The sequence below is a fragment of the Anomaloglossus baeobatrachus genome, chromosome 6 (assembly GCF_048569485.1).
Source record: "Anomaloglossus baeobatrachus isolate aAnoBae1 chromosome 6, aAnoBae1.hap1, whole genome shotgun sequence".
Classification (NCBI taxonomy): Eukaryota; Metazoa; Chordata; class Amphibia; order Anura; family Aromobatidae; genus Anomaloglossus; species Anomaloglossus baeobatrachus.
In genome coordinates this window covers 491,795,127-491,818,373 of record NC_134358.1, presented here as the reverse complement: position 1 = coordinate 491,818,373, position 23,247 = coordinate 491,795,127, and the positions used below count along the sequence as shown (strand labels likewise).

Here is a 23,247-nt window from a genome sequence, read left to right as displayed (position 1 = left end):
ATGTTGCCCAGGCACCTCCCATAGTGGGACGATACCTTAAGCACCCATTGCTTCTCAGCCATAGGCTGAAAAGCACTTCCAGAATAGGGCATGCTTGCCCTTTAAGAGCTGAGGGGCATGCACACGCCATAAGTGCATTCCCAGGAGACCTGCGTGGCATGTGCAGGCTCTGGGGGCCAGCAGCAGGGACCAGATCAGATGCTACGGCTGAGCAGCCGGGAGGTTGAGTGTGCCGGCGTCAATGCCAGGATAAGGAGGTGGGACACTGCAGGGGCGCCAGTGATGCTGTTACTTAAGCTCAAATGATGTAAATTATTATATGCCAGGAATAACAGATTTGGGGTACGATGTGCTGTGTGATAACTCATAATATAGAGGGATCCTAAATTCCTTTACATGACTAGCAGTGGCACAGGGAATAATTTTTTTCACTCATTATTCTTGTAGAACCAGACTCTAGCATGAAGGTTTTGTTGTAAATATTGCTGTTTTTTGGTGCATTTCTTTTGGAATAATGTACCAGATAGTAAAAGAAAAAACAAAATACAAACTCACCCCCGAAAAAAACAAAATAAATCTGATAGGATCCAGACAGAATCATTCTGAGGATCACTAAGAAGGCGGATCAAGATGATCCATTGTATTCATAATAGATCCTTAACACTATCCTATGATTAGAGTGGAGGATTAATGTTTGCAGGACCGTGGCCCAGTGGCCTTTTCGGTAGTCCGTGCCATTCATGGTGCATCTTCTGATTAATAGACCACCTCAGTGTCATTTCATTCCTGTGCAGTGTGACACACACATTGATGTAGTGATCGCTGAGTTATTAGATGTGACAGGGGAGTTGCAGGTAGAAGGTTTGAGGTGCTCTAGAGTGACGTTGCTGGAGGACCAGGGTCTAAGGCTGTGATGCTAAAGTCTTTACATGCATGTATACCAAAGATAGCTATTGGCCCAATGGCTGTACACCCAACAGTGATCCCGACTCCCCCATACACGTGAACACTTAGCTCAGCATTTGTATGTTTTCAATAGGAAAAGTAGTCCAATAAGGCCGACTTTCATGTGACTGGGGGCTTTCAGCAAGTGAAAGTTCTTCCTCACACCCATAGCTATGTCGTTGTCAGTCTGTTTAGCCATCCAAAGACTCTACTGATCTCTGTTGTGGTTTTGGTCTATAACAGAAGCCGCAAAGTCACAGTGAATCCGTGACATGATGTAGACCAGCGGCACCCAATGGACACTAATGACTTCTAATATGTGATTCGAGACTCATGGGCGCCCAAGGCTTGTTTTTGTAAGTTGGGAGTGAAGGCTAGCTCATCTGGTCGGATCCCACAGAGGAGCTACTAAGCACAAATTACAGTAAAGGTTAATGATCAACATCTTTAGAGACCAAACCTCATCGGGTCAGAGCTGTTTGGGTGACACAAGTCGACCTGCACAATATTCTGACTGATCAGTGTGTATGAGCTGCACTATCCTGAATGTGTCTGGGTGACACATAATAGATCTAATCTATGCAACCTTTCAGGGAAAAAAAGAATTAGAGGCTGTGACTGTTTTATGTCATTAATTTGTCATAATCAAAATAAAAAGTTTGGAAGGGCCCACGTTCTACCTCTTTTCTAGCCCTCAGGCCCCGGCCAGTCTGCTTCTCCCATTCTGGAAAAGGCTGCTGCTGTTTTGGCCCCAGTGATTACAGTGGCCCCGTGTCTACCAGAGCCCCTGTACTTCATGTCTCAGCTCTCCTATTTGTCAGGTATGTCATATCAGCCAACCTATGGACGATTCTGCCGTAATATGGTGCCTAGTAAATGTATGGGCCCTGACCGCAGTTATACACAGTACAGCCCTGACCGCAGTTATACACAGTACAGCCCTGACCGTAGTCATACACAGTACAGCCCTGACCGCAGTTATACACAGTACAGCCCTGACTGCAGTTATACACAGTACAGCCCTGACTGCAGTTATACACAGTACAGCCCTGACCGCAGTTATACACACTACAGCCCTGACTGCAGTTATAAACAGTACAGCCCTGACCTCATTATACACAGTACGGCCCTGACCGCAGTTATACACGATTTGGCACACAGAGGAGTTTCATGTGGAAAACGCTGACTTTGCACTAGAAATCTCAGTAGGAATCCCAGTACAGGCTTCATATTCAAATTGTGTGTAAAATCTACTGCACGTCTTTCCGCTGTGAATTTGCTGATGAATTTCTGCTGTGGTAACTGCGTATTAAATACATCTTGTGTGAATATACACATAAAATTCCAGCCTGGTCTCTTAATGCCCTCCGTAAATGCAAAATAAAAAACACAACAAAATAAGAAAACATAATAAAGCCCCTCAGTCATAGGAACACAACCCATAAACAACTGGAGACGATTTATAGGCGGTTATTGTCCCGATTTCTGCACTGGATACATGGCGGAATGCATGGGAACAATATCTGTGAACGCAGCTTGGCTCCTTTGTAAGTTCGGAAGCCTCGAGCCTTTAGTACGTTGGTATATTTGGAGAATTCTCATGTGGCTTCTGTCTGTTTTGCAGGAAATTTTGATGGCGCACAGGGCACTTTGCAGCGCTGCATCGAGCTGAACCCTGACTGGTCGGACGCGCACCTTCTCATGGCACAGATCCGCCTGTCACAGGGACAGTATACCGAGTGCTCACAGTCTCTAGAGACAGGGGTCAGCCACAATTTTAAGGTAAGCAATTCTTGATAATCTTTAATATAAACAGGACTCATACAATGTGTTCATTAGTTTATTTTACAAATATAGGAACTGATGAAAAATGTGGGTTGTCTGTAGGGCAGCCATTATATTCAGAAGAAGGTGAGACAAACCAGTATTCACCAAATAGAAGGAAAGTTTATCTTTCAATATAATTTTTTTTTCTTTATTTGGACATGTTAAAATCCATTAAAATATCGCTTATGTGTTTCGAGCATTACTTTGCTCTTAATCATGGCAAAGGAATGCTCGAAACGCATAAGCAATATTTTAATTGATTTTAACATGTCCAAATAAAGAAAAAACTTATTGACAGAAAAACTTTCCCTCTATTTGGAGGATGCTGGTTTGTCTAACCTTCTTATGACTTTACTTGGGAGCCGTCCCGATTCTGTTTTCCGTGCACCGCACCCAGGCTGCAAGAAAACTACTGCGGGATCGGTGGAGCTCTTTTTTTTTGTTTTGTCTTACTAAGCCATTATATTAGTCAGGCATAGAAGAACGGAATAGGGTGTCTATCGAATTCTACAGTGACATACATACTTACAAGACAAGGGGATAAAGGGGTTTTCCACCATATGACTATCCTAAGGATATGGTGTGTCCTTACCATCTCCGGAACCACCATCAATCAGCAGAATGTAGGGACACTGCAGTACCCGCCATAGTGATATCCATACTCATGTGTCTGATGCAGCAATTCATCCCATTGCAGAGAAGCCATCTAGGCATGTGTGAACTTTAGGACCTTGCACAGCCTCACTTGTAGATGTCACTGTACCAGCTACTCTAGTGAAGGCTAGCTGCTTCTCTCTTCTGCTGATCAGTGGTAGTTCTACAAGATAAGGCCACTTTACACACAGCGACATCGCTAGCGATGTCACTGGTGAAAGCACCCGCCCCCATCGGTTGTGCGTCACGGGCAAATCGCTGCCCGTGGCGCACAACATCGCTAGGACCCGTCACACATACTTACCTGCCTAGCGACGTCGCTGAGGCCGGCAAACCGCCTCCTTTCTAAGGGGGCAGTTCGTGTGGCGTCACAACGACGTCACACGGCAGCCGTCTAATAGAAGCGGAGGGGCGGAAAGCAGCTGAAAGTAAGTGACGCCCACCTCGTTGCCGGAGGACACAGGTACGGTGTTGTTCCTCGTTCCTGCGGTGTCACACATAGTGATGCGTGCTGCCTCAGAAACGACATACAACCTGCGTCCTGCAACAGCAACGATATTTGGGATTAGAACGACGTGTCAACGATTAGGTGAGTAATTTTGATTGTTAGCGGTTGTTCGCACGTTTCACACGCAACGACGTCGCTAACGAGGCCGGATGTGCGTCACAAATTCCGTGACCCAATAACATCTCGTTAGCGATGTCGTTGCGTGTAAAGCCCCCTATAGGCCGTCATTATATGATGTTATACTATAAAAACTCTTTTCAAAATATATGTAAATGTTACCATGATAGATGTTTAAAAATTGTGCTATCAGGATACCCCGTGTCCATCGTTTCTATTAGAACATATGAATATAAATAAAGAAGGAAGGCACCAATTTTCCAAAGAGCCTCCCACCATGCTTGACTGCTGGCGGACACGCTGTCCAGCCCCTTTACAAATAAACTGCCATCTTTAACAGTAAAATATGTCAGATCAGTCCAGACCCACCGCTGCCATATTTCTGTACCCCAGTTCCTATTTTTTGCCTAGTTGAGTTGTTAAAGGTATGGGTTTTTGGCTTAAGTCCGTCCATGTAAACCACTGACCAGACATTTCTGCTCTGTAGGTAGGTGTAACTGGGTTGCACTAGATGCTGTCATATTTTGAGCTGATGGCACTGCTGGTCATCTTCTGATTTTGATGGGAAGTAAGGCTACTTTCACACATCCGGTTTGAGCACTGCGGCTCAATCCAGCTGTGAAAACTATGCAACGGATGCGGCGAAAACACCGCATCCTTTGCATAAGTTTTTACATGCGGCCCGTCCGTTTTTTTCCGGTTGCGGCATGCTACTGAGCATGCGCAGTGGAAAAAACCGCATGCGGCGAGCGGATGCGTTTTTTTCCGCATCGCGCCGCATCCGGCCTCCATAGGTATGCATTGAAAAATGCGCCGCAGCGGCCGGATGCGGCGCGATGCGGTGTTTTTTGCTGGAGCAAAAAACGTTGCAGGGAACGTTCGATCCGGCCGCGGCATCGGCTAAATCTGCCGCATGCGGCCAAAACCGGACCGAAAGCAAGCCCCTGCGGCACAATACGGCACTAATGTAAGTCTATGCAAAAAAAACCGCAACCGGCGTTACAAAAGCCGGTTGCGGTTTTTCTGCAGAACGCCGTATTGTGCCGCAGGGCAAAAATCCGGATGTGTGAAAGTAGCCTAAGAAGGATGTGTATTTCATATGCTGCAAGTACAATTCTTTGGCTGACCACTGCCACTATGGTCCTTGCCATGGTGTTTGACTTGTGAGATTAAATTATGTTCAACAGCTTCACCTTTGCAAGGCTCTGTTCACATGCCCAGTAATCTGTTTGCAAAAAAGTTCTGCAGACACAACTTTTATGTCTATTTTGGAAAATGGATCTGTTAATTGATTGCTAATTAACCAATCATTTTTCTTTCCTTTGTAAAGGATCTGGTTTTTTTTCTTACTAGATCAGTTTCAAATGGAAGATAAATTGCAATCCGTTAACATATCCATTAACGCCAATGTTAAAAAACAGATCCTGCAGAAATCAATTCTTTCAAAATGGACAAAAAGACTGTGTTTGCCCAACTTTTTTTGCTAACGGATCTGCTCTAATTAATGACTACTGGACATGTGAACTCAGCCCAATAAGGCTGTTCCTCACCCAATTATGAGCCTCCTACACAGCTGTTTCTGTTTTAAATAATGGCTGTTTCAACCTACATATGAAAATGATTATTATCATCCATTTGGTTACTCATACACCTGACTATAAAGTGACAAACCCGTGACTGTGCATGTGTACCTAAAAGAATTGAAGCTTTAATGCTGTTTTGAAGGTAAACGGCGGCAGGTCACACCAAATATTGATCTGATTTAGAGATTTCTTTTGTTCATTCACTTTACATTTTCTTAAAGGGATGGTTCACCCATATTTATTATTTGGTAGATCGATATTATGTTGAGAAACAATGTTTCTCTCAAATATCTTATGTTGGCAATAGTGCCTGTGAGAGGAGCTATTGCGGACCGCTGTTCCCCATGCCTGATCCCTGGGCTCCGTGACCTCGAGGATCTGGTGATGTCATGTCAAGTTCCTGTTGACCTGACATCACCGCAGCCGGCTGCAATGTTTGTGAGTGATGGGCTGTGGGCGGTGTTTCACTGCTTAGCACAGCCCATCGGTTCCTCTGCCTTCACAGCAGAGCGCTGCAAACAGGAGACACTCTGAGCTGTGGCAAGTGGTGAAACACCGCCCACAGCCCATCACTCAGGAAGGCTGCAGCCGACCGCGGTGATGTCGAGTCAACAGGTAATTGACGTGACATCACCGGATCCTTGAGGTCACGAACCCTGGGGGTCAGGCATGGGGAACAGCGGTCTGCAATAGCGCCTCTCACAGGCACTATTGCCAACATAAAGTATTTGAGAGAAACATTGTTTCTCAATATAATATCGATCTACCAAATAATAAATATTGGTGAACCACCCCTTTAATTATTATTTTTTTATTTTTATTATTATTTATTATTTTTAATTTTAATTTAATTATTAGTTTTTAATTATTATTTTATTATTACTTAAAAATAAACTATGAACACTTCTAGTATGAAAGCATTTTTCCTTTGCATCATTTTTTCCACATCTACACAGTACTGTATATATAGATATATACCGTACATTATGTATCTATATCCTGTGTTTTGTAGATGAGAGAACATCCATTTTACCATCTGATTAAAGCAAGAGTCTTAAAGCAAACAGGGAAGCTATCAGAAGCCAGTCAGATGTTACGGATGTGTATGAGCCTGCCCGAAATGAGGAGAGGAGCGGCCAGAAGAGGAGAATCAGACGCTCTCAGCATTAGTGATCGCGTCTCGGTTTATCTGGAACTCGCCGAACTTCTTCGTCTAAATGGAGAACAGGTGACGGAGCGACTAAAGGTTTTTAAAAAAATAACAATGTTTTATTATGTTTGCGATTGTGTTACATGGGAACCTTTTTTTGCTCTTTGCTGAGTATAAATCAAAATCAACATGTGTCATATAAGTTTTAAATATATCATATTATATCAGGGCTCAACCTTTTTAGCATTGGGAAAGTCTTTAAAAACGTGTTTTTAGGCTTAAAACAATAAGGATGCGAGTACAAAAAAAAGGATTCTTATTTGTCAGCAGCAATAAAAGCCGGTAACAATGACAATTGTCCAAATAACAATAAAGATTACGATATATCAAGGGTTAACACATTTTACTTAGACCCGCAACACACATCCGTTTTTTTTGTACGTGTGCGGTACGTATTTGCAGGTACCGGAGATACGGAGACCCATGTTATTCAATGATAGATGGCACATACACGTAAAATCACAAGGAACGTGTGTCCGTGTGGTAAGTACGTGTGTGCGCTTTTTGACACGGACAACATGTCCGTTTTTGGCTGGCATCACGCAGGCACGGACCCGCTAAAGTCTATGGGTCCGTGCCTGCACGGACCGCACACGGAGTATGTCCGTGTTCAGCACGTTTCGTCCGTGTGCGTTTTTAAACGAACGATGTTGGGTTTTTTTTTATTATTGTTAAATTCAGTAAACTTACCTTTTTTTCATGATGTTCTCAGTCATACTTACATTGGAGCTCGGTCTGTTTCTTCCCCTGGCTCATATTTACCGCTCCCCGATCACCAGCGCGGCGAGGAACAGCTGTGCAGAGAATGCGCGGCAACAATTACTTTGAAAAAGCCGGCCGCTCACTAATCAATCTCGTATTCCCTGCTTTCCCCGCCCACAGGCGCCTGTGATTGGTTGCAGTCAGACACGCCCCCCACGCTGAGTGACAGCTGTGTCACTGTACCCAATCACAGCAGCCGGTGGGCGTCCTGCACAGGTGACCGCTAATCAGGACGCGACACAGACAGAGCCGCGGCATGACAATGAAGTCGGGTGAAGTTCACCCGAGTTCATTCTCATCGCGCAACTCTGTCTGCTGTCAGCCAACATCTATAAACGACATTGTACATCACAAACACGGACATTCCACGTACACATACACGGTCATTCCACACGCACACACGGTCATTCCACACGCACACACGGACAGCATACGCCATCAACACGGATGTCATACGTACCGGAGAAACGCCCCCTAAGAAACGGAACACGGACCCGAAAAACAAACCGTAAGACACGTATGTTTTTTTTGCGGAAGTGTGTTTTAGGCCTTAGGTCTTTTTCACACGTCAGTGATTTTTCATGTCCGCTAAAAACAGACAGATTTCCATCGTAACGCTGGACTGTTTCTGATCCGTGTGTCCATATCTAATATCCATGTGTCAACTGTTTTCCTAATGGGAGACACAGAAATACACTAGCGATGTGCACACCTTAATAGTTAACAATTTTATTGAACAATAAAAAAGCCATATATACATATGCAATTTACAGAAAGTATTCTACCCATGATCCCTGACGTTCTCATGTATGCCTGCTCCGATAAATATACCGGATGTGCTTCCCACGTATACAACATAAACATTTAGGTGATTTTTCAACATATTGAGCAGTTTGACGATGTGTATTTGATTGACGTCTTAACCCCTCCTTATTGTATACTGTGTATATTTCTTTATTGGACAATATACTTTGATGTAGTCAATTCTATCTTGTGTCAGTCCAGCTATCTCGGATTATAGCTTTTATTTTCATTCCGTGATGATATATCCACCTCTGGCATATTGAGCTTTTGATTAGCATCATAATATCACCGTCTTATCCTTTATTTTCTTTATACATATTTTTTTTGCCATCCAAACACTTAGGGGGGCTTTACACGGTGCAACATCGCTACCGATATATCGTCGGGGTCAGGTCGTTAGTGACGCACATCCGGCGCCGGTAGCGACATCGCAATGTGTAAATCCTAGGCGCGACGATGAACGAGCGCAAAAGTGTAACAAATCTTTGCTCGTTGACATGTTGTTCATTTCCATAATGTCGTTACTGCTGCAGATACGATGTTATTGGTCGTTCATCTCCTTACCTGCCTCCACCGGCAATGCGGAAGGGAGAAGGTGGGCGGGATGTTTACGTCCCGCTCATCTCTGGCCGGCCGCTTAGTGACGTCGCTGTGACGCCGAATGCACCTCCCCCGTGAAGAAGGGATTGTTCGGCAGTCACAGTGACGTTGTCGACCAGGTATTTCTTTGTCGCTCCATTGGGAGACCCAGACAATTGGGTGTATAGCTATGCCTCCGGAGGCCACACAAAGTATTACACTAAAAGTGTAAAGCCCCTCCCCTTCTGCCTATACACCCCCCGTGCTCCCACGGGCTCCTCAGTTTTCATGCTTTGTGCGAAGGAGGCAGACATGCACGCATAGCTCCACAGCTTAGTCAGCAGCAGCTGCTGACTATGTCGGATGGAAGAAAAGAGGGCCCATAACAGGGCCCCCAGCATGCTCCCTTCTCACCCCACTCTTGTCGGCGGTGTTGTTAAGGTTGAGGTATCCATTGCGGGTACGGAGGCTGGAGCCCACATGCTGTTTTTCCTTCCCCATCCCCTTTAGGGCTCTGGGTGAAGTGGGATCCTAATCGGTCTCCAGGCACTGAGACCGTGCTCCATCCACAGCTCCTGGGGACTCTGCTGGATAAGGAGCCGAGTATCGTCAGGGACAAGGCCCTGCTACTTTAAGGTACTCTGTGTCCCCGTGGGGACCGCGCACAGAAATACTCCAGCATTGCTGGGTGTGTTAGTGCGCCGGGGACCGCAGCGCTGACTGCGCTTGTGCCATCACACACTGCAGCGTGCTGGGTGTGTTAGTTTATGGGGACTACCGCGCTGACCGCCGCTGCCATTTTTACACTGCGGCGCGGCTGGGACTGTTAGTGCGCCGGGGACTACCGCGCCGACCGGGCTTATACGCCGGCCGCGCTTATAACTTTAGTCCCCGGCTTTTGCGGCCTAGTCTCACTTTTTTCCCGCCCCCAGGCCTGCCAGTCAGGGGAAGGGCGGGACGCTGTACAAGAAGTCAGCACTGAGGGCTGGAACATGCTTTGCATACTCCACCCCCCTCACTGTGCACAGTGGGGCACCAGATTCCCGCACTTTCTAGGGCACGCCCACGGCCCCCTCCTCTCCTCAGGACGCCGGCAGCCATTCCTGTCAGCTCTTCTGACGCTGGAGAGGGGAGACAAGCTCGGGGAGACCCAGGCAGGGATTCTGGTGACCACACAACCGCTTTGAGCGGGCGGTAAGCAGCACCTGAGGTGCTGGCCCCACTTGTGCAGAAGTGTACTTATAGATTATATGATTATAGGCTATACTTTACACTGTATGGTGCATGGTTGATTTTTGGCTATATACCCTCCTGGATTGCTCAGGGGAGACAACAGCATGGCGTCCACAAGAAGCAAGGGTGCCAAAGCACAGGCTTACTATGCTGCCTGCGCCGCATGTACGGCTATACTACCGGCAGGTTCCACTGACCCTCATTGTGTGCAATGCTCGGCTCCTGTAGCACTTACTCAGCCGGAGCCTCTGCTAAGGGTGGCCCAGGAGGAACCACCTGCTAACACTGTCCAGGTGACAGGGACGGAGTTTGCAGTTTTTACTGAAAGACTTTATGAGACTATGGCTAAGATACTAGAAGCTTTGCAGTCCAGACCGGTATCTCAGACCATGGGCACTGTGGAATCATTGCTCCCTGGTTCCCCTCAGTTGGAACAACAATGTCCTCCCGGGGTGTCTCATAGATCCCAGGGTGAGGTCTCTGACACGGACCGCAGCCCCAGACCGCCTAAGCGAGCTCGCTGGGAAATTCCCTCGACATCATCACATTGTTCAGGGTCTCAGCGGGAGGACTCTCTGTATGATGAAGCGGAGGTAGCTGATCAGGATTCTGATCCTGAGGCCGCTCTCAATCTTGATACTCCGGATGGGGACGCCATAGTGAATGATCTTATCGCGTCCATCAATCAAATGTTGGATATTTCTCCCTCAGCTCCTCCAGTAGAGGAGTCAGCTTCTCAGCAGGAGAAATTCCGTTTCAGATTTCCCAAGCGCACAACGAGTATGTTTCTGGACCACTCTGACTTCAGAGAGGCAGTCCAGAAACACCGAGCTTGTCCAGATAAGCGTTTTTCCAAGCGCCTTAAGGATACACGTTATCCCTTCCCCCTGACGTGGTCAAGGGCTGGACTCAGTGTCCCAAGGTGGATCCTCCAATCTCCAGACTGGCGGCTAGATCCATAGTTGCAGTTGAAGATGGGGCTTCACTCAAGGATGCCACTGACAGATGGAGCTCTGGTTGAAATCCATCTATGAAGCTATCGGCGCGTCTTTTGCTCCAGCATTCGCAGCCGTATGGGCACTCCAAGCTATCTCAGCGGGTCAAGCGCAAATTGACGCACTCACACGTACGTCTGCGCCGCAGGTGGCGTCCATAACCTCTCAAACGTCGGCATTTGCGTCCTACGCTATTAATGCTGTCCTGGACTCTGCGAGCCGTACGGCGGTTGCAGCCGACAATTCGGTGGCAATACGCAGGGCCTTGTGGCTACGGGAATGGAAGGCAGATTCGGCTTCCAAAAAGTGCTTAACCGGTTTGCCATTTTCTGGCGACCGTTTGTTTGGTGAGAGATTGGATGAAATCATCAAACAATCCAAGGGAAAGGAAACATCCTTACCCCAGGCCAAACCAAACATACCCCAACAGAGGAGGGGACAGTCGAGGTTTCGGTCCTTTCGGGGTGCGGGCAGGTCCCAATTCTCCTCGTCCAAAAGGCCTCAGAAGGATCAGAGGAACTCCGATTCATGGCGGTCTAAGTCACGCCCTAAAAAGACCGCCGGAGGTGCCGCTACCAAGGCGGCTTCCTCATGACTTAAGGCCTCCTCACACCGCATCCTCGGTCGGTGGCAGGCTCTCCCGCTTTTGCGACACCTTGCTGCCACAGGTAAAAGACCGTTGGGTGAGAGACATTCTGTCTCACGGTTACAGGATAGAGTTCAGCTCTCGTCCTCCGACTCGATTCTTCAGAACATCTCCGCCTCCCGAGCGAGCCGATGCTCTTCTGCAGGCGGTGGGCACTCTGAAGGCAGAAGGAGTGGTGGTCCCGGTTCCTCTTCAGCAACAGGGTCACGGTTTTTACTCCAACCTGTTTGTGGTTCCAAAGAAGGACGGGTCTTTCCGTCCTGTCCTGGACCTAAAACTGCTCAACAAACACGTAAAGACCAGGCGGTTCCGGATGGAATCCCTCCGCTCCGTCATCGCCTCAATGTCCCAAGGAGATTTCCTTGCATCGATCGATATCAAAGATGCTTATCTCCACGTACCGATTGCTCCAGAGCATCAGCGCTTCCTGCGCTTCGCCATCGGAGACGAACACCTTCAGTTCGCGGCACTGCCGTTCGGCCTGGCGACAGCCCCACGGGTTTTCACCAAGGTCATGGCTACAGTAGTTGCGGTCCTCCACTCTCAGGGTCACTCGGTGATCCCTTACTTAGACGATCTGCTGGTCAAGGCACCCTCTCAAGAGGCATGCCAACACAGCCTCAACGCTACTCTGGAGACTCTCCAGAGTTTCGGGTGGATCATCAATTTTCCAAAGTCAAATCTGACACCGGTCCAATCACTGACATATCTTGGCATGGAGTTTCATACCCTCTCAGCGATGGTGATGCTTCCGCTGAACAAACAGCGGTCACTGCAGACAGGGTTGCAATCTCTCCTTCAAGGTCAGTCACACCCCTTGAGGCGCCTCATGCACTTCCTGGGGAAGATGGTGGCAGCAATGGAGGCAGTCCCTTTCGCGCAGTTTCACCTGCGTCCTCTTCAATGGGACATCCTACGCAAATGGGACAGGAAGCCGACGTCTCTCGACAGGAACGTCTCCCTCTCTCAGGCAACCAAAGCTTCCCTTCGGTGGTGGCTTCTTCCCACTTCTTTATCGAAGGGGAAATCCTTCCTACCCCCATCCTGGGAGGTGGTCACGACGGACGCGAGTCTGTCAGGGTGGGGAGCAGTCTTTCTCCACCACAGGGCTCAGGGTACGTGGACTCAGCAAGAGTCCTCACTTCAGATCAATGTTCTGGAGATCAGGGCAGTGTATCTTGCCCTAAAAGCGTTCCAGCAGTGGCTGGAAGGCAAGCAGATCCGAATTCAGTCGGACAACTCCACAGCGGTGGCTTACATCAACCACCAAGGCGGAACACGCAGTCGGCAAGCCTTCCAGGAAGTCCGGCGGATTTTGATGTGGGTGGAAGCCACGGCCTCCACCATCTCCGCAGTTCACATCCCGGGCGTGGAAAATTGGGAAGCAGACTTTCTCAGTCGCCAGGGCATGGACGCAGGGGAATGGTCCCTTCACCCGGACGTGTTTCAGGAGATCTGTTGCCGCTGGGGGATGCCGGACGTCGACCTAATGGTGTCCCGGCACAACAACAAGGTCACGGCATTCATGGCACGATCTCACGATCACAGAGCTCTGGCGGCAGACGCCTTAGTTCAGGATTGGTCACAGTTTCAACTCCCTTATGTGTTTCCTCCTCTGGCACTGTTGCCCAGAGTGTTACGCAAGATCAGGGCCGACTGCCGCCGCGCCATCCTCGTCGCTCCAGACTGGCCGAGGAGGTCGTGGTACCCGGATCTGTGGCATCTCACGGTCGGCCAACCGTGGGCACTACCAGACCGACCAGACTTGCTGTCTCAAGGGCCGTTTTTCCATCTGAATTCTGCGGCCCTCAACCTGACTGTGTGGCCATTGAGTCATGGATCTTAGCGTCTTCGGGATTATCTCAAGAGGTCATTGCCACTATGAGACAGGCTAGGAAACCAACGTCTGCCAAGATCTACCACAGGACGTGGAAAATATTCCTGTCGTGGTGCTCTGCTCAGGGTTTTTCTCCCTGGCCATTTGCCTTGCCCACTTTTCTGTCCTTTCTTCAATCCGGATTGGAAAAGGGTTTGTCGCTCGGCTCCCTTAAGGGACAAGTCTCTGCGCTCTCTGTGTTTTTTCAGAAGCGCCTGACCAGACTTCCACAGGTACGCACGTTCCTGCAGGGGGTTTGTCACATCGTCCCTCCTTACAAGCGTCCGTTAGAACCCTGGGATCTGAACAGGGTGCTGATGGTTCTTCAGAAACCACCGTTCGAGCCAATGAGGGATATTTCTCTCGCACGCCTTTCGCAGAATGTGGTTTTCCTAGTAGCAGTCACTTCACTTCGGAGAGTGTCTGAGCTGGCAGCGTTGTCATGCAAAGCCCCTTTCCTGGTGTTTCACCAGGACAAGGTGGTTCTGCGTCCGGTTCCGGAATTTCTCCCTAAGGTGGTATCCCCCTTTCATCTCAATCAGGATATCTCCTTACCCTCTTTTTGTCCTCATCCAGTTCACCAATGTGAAAAGGATTTGCACTTGTTAGATCTGGTGAGAGCACTCAGATTCTACATTTCTCGTACGGCGCCCCTGCGCCGCTCGGATGCACTCTTTGTCCTTGTCGCTGGCCAGCGTAAAGGGACACAAGCTTCCAAATCAACCCTGGCTCAGTGGATCAAGGAACCAATTCTCGAAGCTTATCGTTCCTCGGGGCTTCCGGTTCCCTCAGGGCTGAAGGCCCATTCTACCAGGGCCGTGGGAGCGTCCTGGGCCTTGCGGCACCAGGCTACGGCTCAGCAGGTGTGTCAGGCAGCTACCTGGTCGAGCCTGCACACTTTCACGAAACATTATCAGGTGCATACCTATGCTTCAGCAGATGCCAGCCTAGGTAGGCGAGTCCTTCAGGCGGCGGTTGCCCACCTGTAGGACGGAGCCGTTACGGCTCTATTATGAGGTATTATTTACCCACCCAGGGACTGCTTTTGGACGTCCCAATTGTCTGGGTCTCCCAATGGAGCGACAAAGAAGAAGGGAATTTTGTTTACTTACCGTAAATTCCTTTTCTTCTAGCTCCAATTGGGAGACCCAGCACCCGCCCCTGTTTTTTTGTGTACACATGTTGTTCATGTTGAATGGTTTCAGTTCTCCGATATTCCTTCGGATTGAATTTACATTAAACCAGTTTATAATTTTTTCCTCCTTCTTGCTTTTGCACCAAAACTGAGGAGCCCGTGGGAGCACGGGGGGTGTATAGGCAGAAGGGGAGGGGCTTTACACTTTTAGTGTAATACTTTGTGTGGCCTCCGGAGGCATAGCTATACACCCAATTGTCTGGGTCTCCCAATTGGAGCTAGAAGAAAAGGAATTTACGGTAAGTAAACAAAATTTCTTTTTCGCTCTATTGGGAGACCCAGACAATTGGGGTGTATAGGCTATGCCTCCGGAGGCCGCACAAAGTACTACACTTAAAAGTGTTAGGCCCCTCCCCTTCTGCCAATACACCCCCCCGTGCTCCCACGGGCTGCTCAGTTTTTTGCTTTGTGCGAAGGAGGTCAGACACGCACAGCACAGCTCCACAGATTAGTCAGCAGCAGCTGCTGACTAGGTCGGATGGAAGAAAAGTGGGCCCATATAGGGCCCCCAGCATGCTCCCTTCTCACCCCACTTTTGTCGGCGGTGTTGTTAAGGTTGAGGTATCCATTGCGGGTACGGCGGCTGGAGCCCACATGCTGTTTTTCCTTCCCCATCCCCCTTAGGGCTCTGGGTGAAGTGGGATCTTATCGGTCTCCAGGCACTGAGACCGGGCTTCATCCACAACTCCTGTGGAGCCTGATGGATAGGAGCCGATACCGTTCAGGGACATGGCCCTGCATCTTATAGGTACTCTGTATCCCTATGGGGACCGCGCACGGCATCACCTCAGCTTTGCTGGGTGTGCTAGTGCACCGGGGACCGCGGCGCTGACCGGGTCTATATGTGCCATTACACACTCAGCGTCGCTGAGTGTGTTTATATGTAAGGGCTACCGCACTGACCGCCGTTGCCACGGGACACTGCGGCGCGGCTGGGACTTGTAGTTCGCCGGGGACTTTCACGCGACCGCGCTTTTACGGCGCCCGCGTTTATTACTACAGTCCCCGGCTTCATTGCGGCCTAGTTTCCCTTTTTTTCTCCCGCCCTCAGCCCTGACAGGCAGGGGAAGGGCGGGACGCTGCACGGAGCGAGCAGCAATGAGGGCTGGAGTATGATTTACATGCTCCACTCCCCTCACTGTACACAGTATGAGCGCCCGTTTCGCGCTCTTTCTAGGCCACGCCCACAGCTTCCTCAGCTCGTCAGGACGCCGCAGCCATTCCTGTCAGCTCCACCGACGCTGCAGAGAGGGACATATTCATGGGAGACCCAGACACGGTCTCTGGTGGCCTCACAACCGCTTAGGCGGCTGGTAAACAGCACATGTGGTGCTAGCCCCATGGTGCTGTATTGTATGGGTACATTATTTGTGTACTGTATATAATTTACACTGTATGAGCACAGTTCTTTCTGGCTATATACCCTATTGTGTTACTCAGGGAAAACTATAGCATGGCGCCCATAAAAGGCAGGGGTGCCAAAACACAGGCTTATTATGTTGCCTGCGCCGCATGTAAGACCCAGCTACAGGCAGGTTCCACTGACCCTCATTGTGTACAGTGTTCGACCCCTGTGACACTTCCTCAGCCGGATCCTCTGCTAAGAGGGGCCCAGGGGGAGCCACCTGTTGACACTGTCCAGGTGACGGGGACTGAGTTTGCAGCCTTTAAGGATCATCTCTCTGAGACTATGGCTAAGATACTAGAAGCCTTGCAGTCCAGACCGGTATCTCAGCAAAGGGACTCTGTTGAATCATTGTTCCCTGACCCCCCTCAGTTGGACCAACAATGTCCTCACGGGGTATCTCATACATCCCAGACGGAGGGTTCGGACTTAGAACCTAGCCCCAGATCGTCTAAGCGAGCCCGCTTAGAATTTCCCTCGACATCATATTGTTTAGGGTCTCAGCGGGGGGATTCTCTGGTTGATGATGCGGAAACAGCTGATCAGGATTCTGATCCTGGGAGCGCTCTCAATCTTAATTCCCCAGACGGGGACGCCATAGTGAATGATCTTATTGCATCCATTCATCAGTTGCTGGATATTCTTCCCTCAGCCCCTCCGGCGGAGGAGTCTGATTCTCAGCAGGAGAAATTTCGCTTCAGGTTCCCCAAGCGTACACAGAGTATGTTTCTAGACCACTCTGATTTCAGAGAGGCAATCCAGAATCACCATGCTTGTCCGGATAAGCGTTTCTCTAAGCGCCTTAAGGATACACGTTATCCTTTTCCCCCGGAAGTGGTTAAAGGTTGGATTCAATGTCCCAAAGTGGATCCTCCAATCTCCAGACTGGCGGCTAGATCCATACTTGCAGTGGAAGATGGGGCCTCGCTTAAAGATGCCACTGACAGGCAGATGGAGCTCTGGATGAAGTCCATCTATGAAGCTATCGGAGCTTCTTTTGCCCCAGCATTCGCAGCCGTATGGGCGCTACAAGCTATATCAGCAGGTCAAGCGAAAATTGAAGCGGCCGCGCCACAAGTGGCTTCCATTACCTCCCAGACCTCGGCAATTGCGTCTTACGCTATGAATGCTGTCCTGGACTCTGTGAGCCGTACGGCAGTTGCGACCGCCAATTCGGTAGTAGTCCGCAGGGCCTTGTGGCTACGGGAGTGGAAGGCAGATTCCGCTTCCAAAAAAGCGTTTAACCGGTTTGCCAATTTCTGGCGACAGGCTCTTTGGCGAGCGCCTGGATGAAATCATCAAACAATCCAAGGGAAAGGATACATCCTTACCCCAGCCCAAGCAGAACCTCTCCCAACAGAGGAGAGGGCAGTCGAGGTTTCGGTCCTTTCGGGGCGCGGGCAGGTCCCAATTCTCCTCGTCCAAAAGGTCTCAGAAAGAACAAAGGAACTCTGATGCATGGCGGTCTAAGTCACGTCCTAAAAAGGCCATTGGGAGCACCGCTAACAAAGCGGCTGCCTCATGACTTCTTCCTCCTCTAGTAGCATCCTCGGTCGGTGGCAGGCTCTCCCGCTTTTGCGACACCTGGCTGCCACAAATAAAAGACCGCTGGGTGAGAGACATTCTGTCTCACGGTTACAAGATAGAGTTCATCTCTCGTCCCCCGACTCGATTCTTCAGGTCTTCTCCGCCTCTGCAGGCGCTGGGCACTCTGAAGGCAGAAGGAGTGGTGGTCCCTGTTCCTCTTCATCAACAGGGCCACGGTTTTTACTCCAACTTGTTTGTGGTCCCAAAGAAGGACGGGTCTTTCCGTCCTGTCCTAGACCTGAAACTTCTCAACAAACACGTAAAGACCAGGTGGTTCCGGATGGAATCCCTTCGCTCCGTCATCGCCTCAATGTCCCAAGGAGTTTTCCTTGCATCGATCGATATCAAAGATGCTTATCTCCACGTTCCGATTGCCCCAGAGCACCAGCGCTTCTTGCGCTTCGCCATAGGAAACGAACACCTGCAGTTCGTGGCACTGCCATTCGGCCTGGCAACAGCCCCACGGGTTTTCACCAAGGTTATGGCTACTGTAGTAGCGGTCCTCCATTCTCAGGGTCACTCGGTGATCCCGTACTTGGACGATCTGTTGATCAAGGCACCCTCTCTAGAGGCATGCCAACACAGCCTCGACGCTACCCTGGAGACTCTCCAGAGTTTCGGGTGGATCTTCATTTTTCCAAAGTCAAATCTGACACCGGCCCAATCGCTCACATACATTGGCATGGAGTTTCATACCCTCTCAGCGATAGTGAAGCTTCCGCTGATCAAGCAGCGGTCACTACAGACAGGGGTACAATCTCTCCTTCAAGGCCAGTCACACCCCTTGAGGCGCCTCATGCACTTCCTGGGGAAGATGGTGGCAGCAATGGAAGCAGTCCCTTTCGCGCAGTTTCACCTGCGTCCTCTTCAATGGGACATCCTACGCAAATGGGACAGGAAGCCGACGTCCCTCGACAGGACCGTCTCTCTCTCTCTCAGGCGACCAAAGCTTCCCTTCGGTGGTGGCTTCTTCCCACTTCATTGTCGAAGGGGAAATCCTTCCTACCCCCATCCTGGGAAGTAGTCACGACGGACGCAAGTCTGTCAGGGTGGGGAGCGGTTTTTTCTCCACCACAGGACTCAGGGTACGTGGACCCGGCAAGAGTCCTCGCTTCAGATCAATGTTCTGGAAATTCGTGCAGTGTATCTTGCCCTGAAAGCGTTCCAGCAGTGGCTGGAAGGCAAGCAGATCCGAATTCAGTCGGACAAATCTACAGCGGTGGCATACATCAACCACCAAGGCGGCACACGCAGTCGACAAGCCTTCCAGGAAGTCCGGCGGATTTTGATGTGGGTGGAAGCCACGGCCTCCACCATATCCGCAGTTCACATCCCAGGCGTGGAAAACTGGGAAGCAGATTATCTCAGTCGCCAGGGCATGGACGCAGGGGAATGGTCCCTTCACCCGGACGTGTTTCAGGAGATCTGTTGCCGCTGGGGGGTGCCGGACGTCGACCTCATGGCGTCCCGGCACAACAACAAGGTACCAACGTTCATGGCACGGTCTCAAGATCCCAGAGCTCTGGCGGCAGACGCCTTAGTTCAGAATCGGTCGCAGTTTCAGCTCCCTTATGTGTTTCCTCCGCTGGCACTGTTGCCCAGAGTGTTACGCAAGATCAGGGCCGACTGCCGCCGCGCCATCCTCGTCGCTCCAGACTGGCCGAGGAGGTCGTGGTACCCGGATCTGTGGCATCTCACGGTCGGCCAACCGTGGGCACTACCAGACCGACCAGACTTGCTGTCTCAAGGGCCGTTTTTCCATCTGAATTCTGCGGCCCTCAACCTGACTGTGTGGCCATTGAGTCATGGATCTTAGCGTCTTCAGGGTTATCTCAAGAAGTCATTGCCACTATGAGACAGGCTAGGAAACCAACGTCCGCCAAGATTTATCACAGGACGTGGAAAATTTTCCTGTCGTGGTGCTCTGCTCAGGGTTTTTCTCCCTGGCCATTTGCATTACCTACTTTTCTGTCCTTCCTTCAATCTGGACGGGAAAAGGGTTTGTCGCTCGGTTCCCTTAAGGGACAAGTTTCAGCGCTCTCTGTGTTTTTCCAGAAGCGCCTAGCTAGACTTCCACAGGTACGCACGTTCCTGCAGGGAGTTTGTCACATCGTTCCACCTTACAAGCGGCCGTTAGAACCCTGGGATCTAAACAGGGTGCTGATGGTTCTTCAGAAACCACCATTCGAGCCAATGAGAGATATTTCTCTCTCACGCCTTTTGCAGAAAGTGGTTTTTCTAGTAGCTGTCACTTCACTTCGGAGAGTGTCTGAGCTAGCAGCGTTGTCGTGCAAAGCCCCTTTTCTGGTTTTTCACCAGGACAAGGTGGTTCTACGTCCGGTTCCGGAGTTTCTCCCTAAGGTGGTATCCCCCTTTCATCTCAATCAGGATATTTCTTCAGCGCTCTATTGGGAGACCCAGACGATTGGGGTATAGCTACTGCCCTCTGGAGGCCACACAAAGCACTACATTAAAAGTGCAAGGCCCCTCCCCCTCTGGCTATACCCCCCCCCGTGGTATCACGGGTTCTCCAGTTTTAGCTTTGTGTGCGAAGGAGGTCAGACATTCCATGCATAGCTCCACAGATTTTAGTCAGCAGTAGCTGCTGACTATTTCGGATGGAAGAAAAGAGGACACATATAGTGTCCCCAGCATGCTCCCTTCTCACCCCTGGATGGTGTTGTAAGGTTGAGGTACCTATTGCTGGTACAGGGCTGGAGCCTGACATGCTGTTTTCCTTCCACATCCCCTGGTAGGGCTCTGTGGAAGTGGGATCCTGCCGGCCTCTCAGCTCTGACGCCGGGCTCCATCCACAGACCCATTAGAACCTGATGGAGACGGAGCAGGAGTACGATCAGGGACAGGCCCTGCATCATACAGGTACTCTGTGTCCCCGGCAGGCACAGACACACTCCGGGCTGGCTGGGTGTTGTAGTGCGCCGGGGACCGCAACGTTGGAGTTAGTGTCCCTACAGATTACTGGGGGATTTTTTGTGTATGGGAACGCAGCGCCGACCCCCTCTGGACCGGGCGGCGCTGCTGTGACTTGTGGTGCGCCGGGGATCCGCCGTCCGCGCTTTTACGGCGGCGGCGGTTATAAATTGAGTCCCCGGCTTTTTTTGGGCCTAGGACGCCGGCAGCTCCGATTCGTTCCCGCCCCCACCCTGTCATTCAGGGTAGGGGAGAGACGCTGTTCGCTAGCAGCGACGAGGGCTGGAGCCTGATTTACATGCTCCAGCCCTCACACTAGGCACAGAGGGAAGCAGGCTTCCCGCTCTTAGCCAGGAACGCCCAGGGCCCGCCCCCCTTCTCTCTCAGGACGCCGGCAGCCATTACATGCAGTCTGGCTGGAGGAAGGACGCAAGGCTCTGGGAGACCTGGACTAGGGGCTATCTGGCGACCACACACCCGCTTTTTAAGCGGGCGGTAAGCGATTTTTCTGTGCTGGTCCCTCTAGTGCCTCACGGTGTATCGGTGTACTGTGTAGGATATAGAGATATTGTATTTCTTGCACTGTGAGGTCGCTTCTGGCTGCATCTCCCAGATCCCTCTGTGGAAGCAACAACATGCCATCCTCAAAACGCAAGGCTGCCAAGGCTAGGGCTGTGTATACTGCGTGTGCTGCATGTGGGGCTAATCTACCAGCAGGCTCCGATGACCCCCATTGTGTGCAATGCTCCGACCCGGTGCTGCTTCGCCAGCCGGAGTCAGGAGAGGTAGTGACCCAGGCTGAGACGCTTGTAAGTTCTGCCCCGGTGACAGGGACAGACTTTGCAGTTTTTGCTGATAATATGTCTGTGTCTATGGCAAAAATCCTTGAAACCTTGCAATCTATGCATGGGGCTCAGTCTTTGGGCACGGCGAGGCCTCTGTCCTCAGGTCCCCCTCACTTGGAATTAATCCAGCCCACAGGGGGGTCCCCGGCTTCACAGGCCGAGGATTATGACTCAGATGATAGCCCCAGCCACCCTAAGCGAGCTCGCTGGGAAAGACCCTCGACGTCATCACACTGCTCAGGGTCTCAGCGCAATCAGTCTCCCTGTGATGTGTCTGATGAGAGTGATCAGGAATCCATTCCTGGAACCCCTCTCAACCTGGATACCCCTGATGGGGATGCCATGGTAAACGACCTTATCTCAGCCATCAATAGGCTGTTGGATATTTCTCCCCCAGCCCCTTCAGCAGAAGAGGCGGCTGCGGAGCAGGAGAAGTTTCGTTTCCTTTATCCCAAGCGTAAATTGAGTGCTTTGTTGGATCACGCTGACTTCAGAGAATCAATCCAGAAGCACGACGCTCACCCAGAAAGGCGTTTCTCTAAACGATCTAAAGATACGCGTTTCCCTTTCCCCCCTGAGGTGGTCAAGCGCTGGACACAGTGTCCAAAGGTAGACCCCCCGATTTCCAAACTCGCAGCTAGGTCCATAGTTGCAGTGGAGGATGGCGCTTCACTTAAAGATGCCAATGACAGACAGATGGACCTTTGGTTAAAATCTGTCTATGAAGCTATCGGCGCGTCGTTTGCTCCGGCATTCGCAGCCGTATGGGCACTCCAGGCTATTTCAGCTGGCTTAGCAAAAGTGGATGCTATCATACATCCAGCAGTGCCGCAAGTGGCGCACCTTACCACGCAGATGTCGGCGTTTGCGTCTTACGCTATCAATGCGGTCCTAGAATCTACCAGTCGCACCTCAATGGCGTCCGCCAATTCGGTAGTTTTGCGCAGAGCCTTGTGGTTAAAGGACTGGAAAGCAGATGCTGGTTCCAAAAAATGTTTAACCAGTTTGCCTTTATCTAGAGATAGACTGTTTGGCGAGCCATTGGCTGATATCATTAAGCAGTCCAAGGGTAAAGACTCCTCTTTACCACAACCCAGAACAACCAAACCTCAGCAGAAAAAGTGGCAGCAGAGGTTTCAGTCCTTTCGAGGTTCGGGCAAGACACCGTTTACCTCGTCCAAAGGGACTCAGAGGACGCAAAGAAACTCAGATTCGTGGCGGGCTCACACGCGCCCCAAGAAAGCAAATGGAGGTACCACTTCCAAAGCGGCTACCTCATGACTTCCAGCCCCCTCCCTCCGCATCGCCGGTCGGGGGCAGGCTCTCCCGCTTTTCCGGCATTTGGATGTCACAGGTCAAAGACCGGTGGGTGACGGACATTTTGTCTCGCGGGTACAGAATCGAGTTCAATTCTCGTCCTCCAGCTCGGTTCTTCAGAACCTCCCCACATCCAGACCGAGCAGATGCTCTGCTGCAGGCGGTGGACTCCCTAAGAGCGGAAGGAGTGGTGATCCCAGTCCCTCCTCAGGAACAAGGGCAAGGGTT

The 23,247-nt window shown here is 50.5% G+C and overlaps 1 protein-coding gene across 2 annotated transcripts in view; it reads left to right on the top strand.

Annotated features, from left to right (window-relative positions):
- The window catches only part of TTC21A (tetratricopeptide repeat domain 21A), a 127,892-nt gene that overhangs the window by 45,314 nt on the left and 59,331 nt on the right, over nt 1–23,247 (top strand). The window contains exons 12-14 of one of the 2 annotated variants that reach the window (XM_075315406.1): nt 1,637–1,766; nt 2,570–2,727; nt 6,647–6,862. In XM_075315406.1, coding sequence (XP_075171521.1) covers nt 1,637–1,766; nt 2,570–2,727; nt 6,647–6,862 — 504 coding nt within the window. Of the gene's footprint in view, nt 1–1,636; nt 1,767–2,569; nt 2,728–6,646; nt 6,881–23,247 lie in introns of both variants that reach the window. The other variant, XM_075315405.1, reaches the window with a different exon arrangement.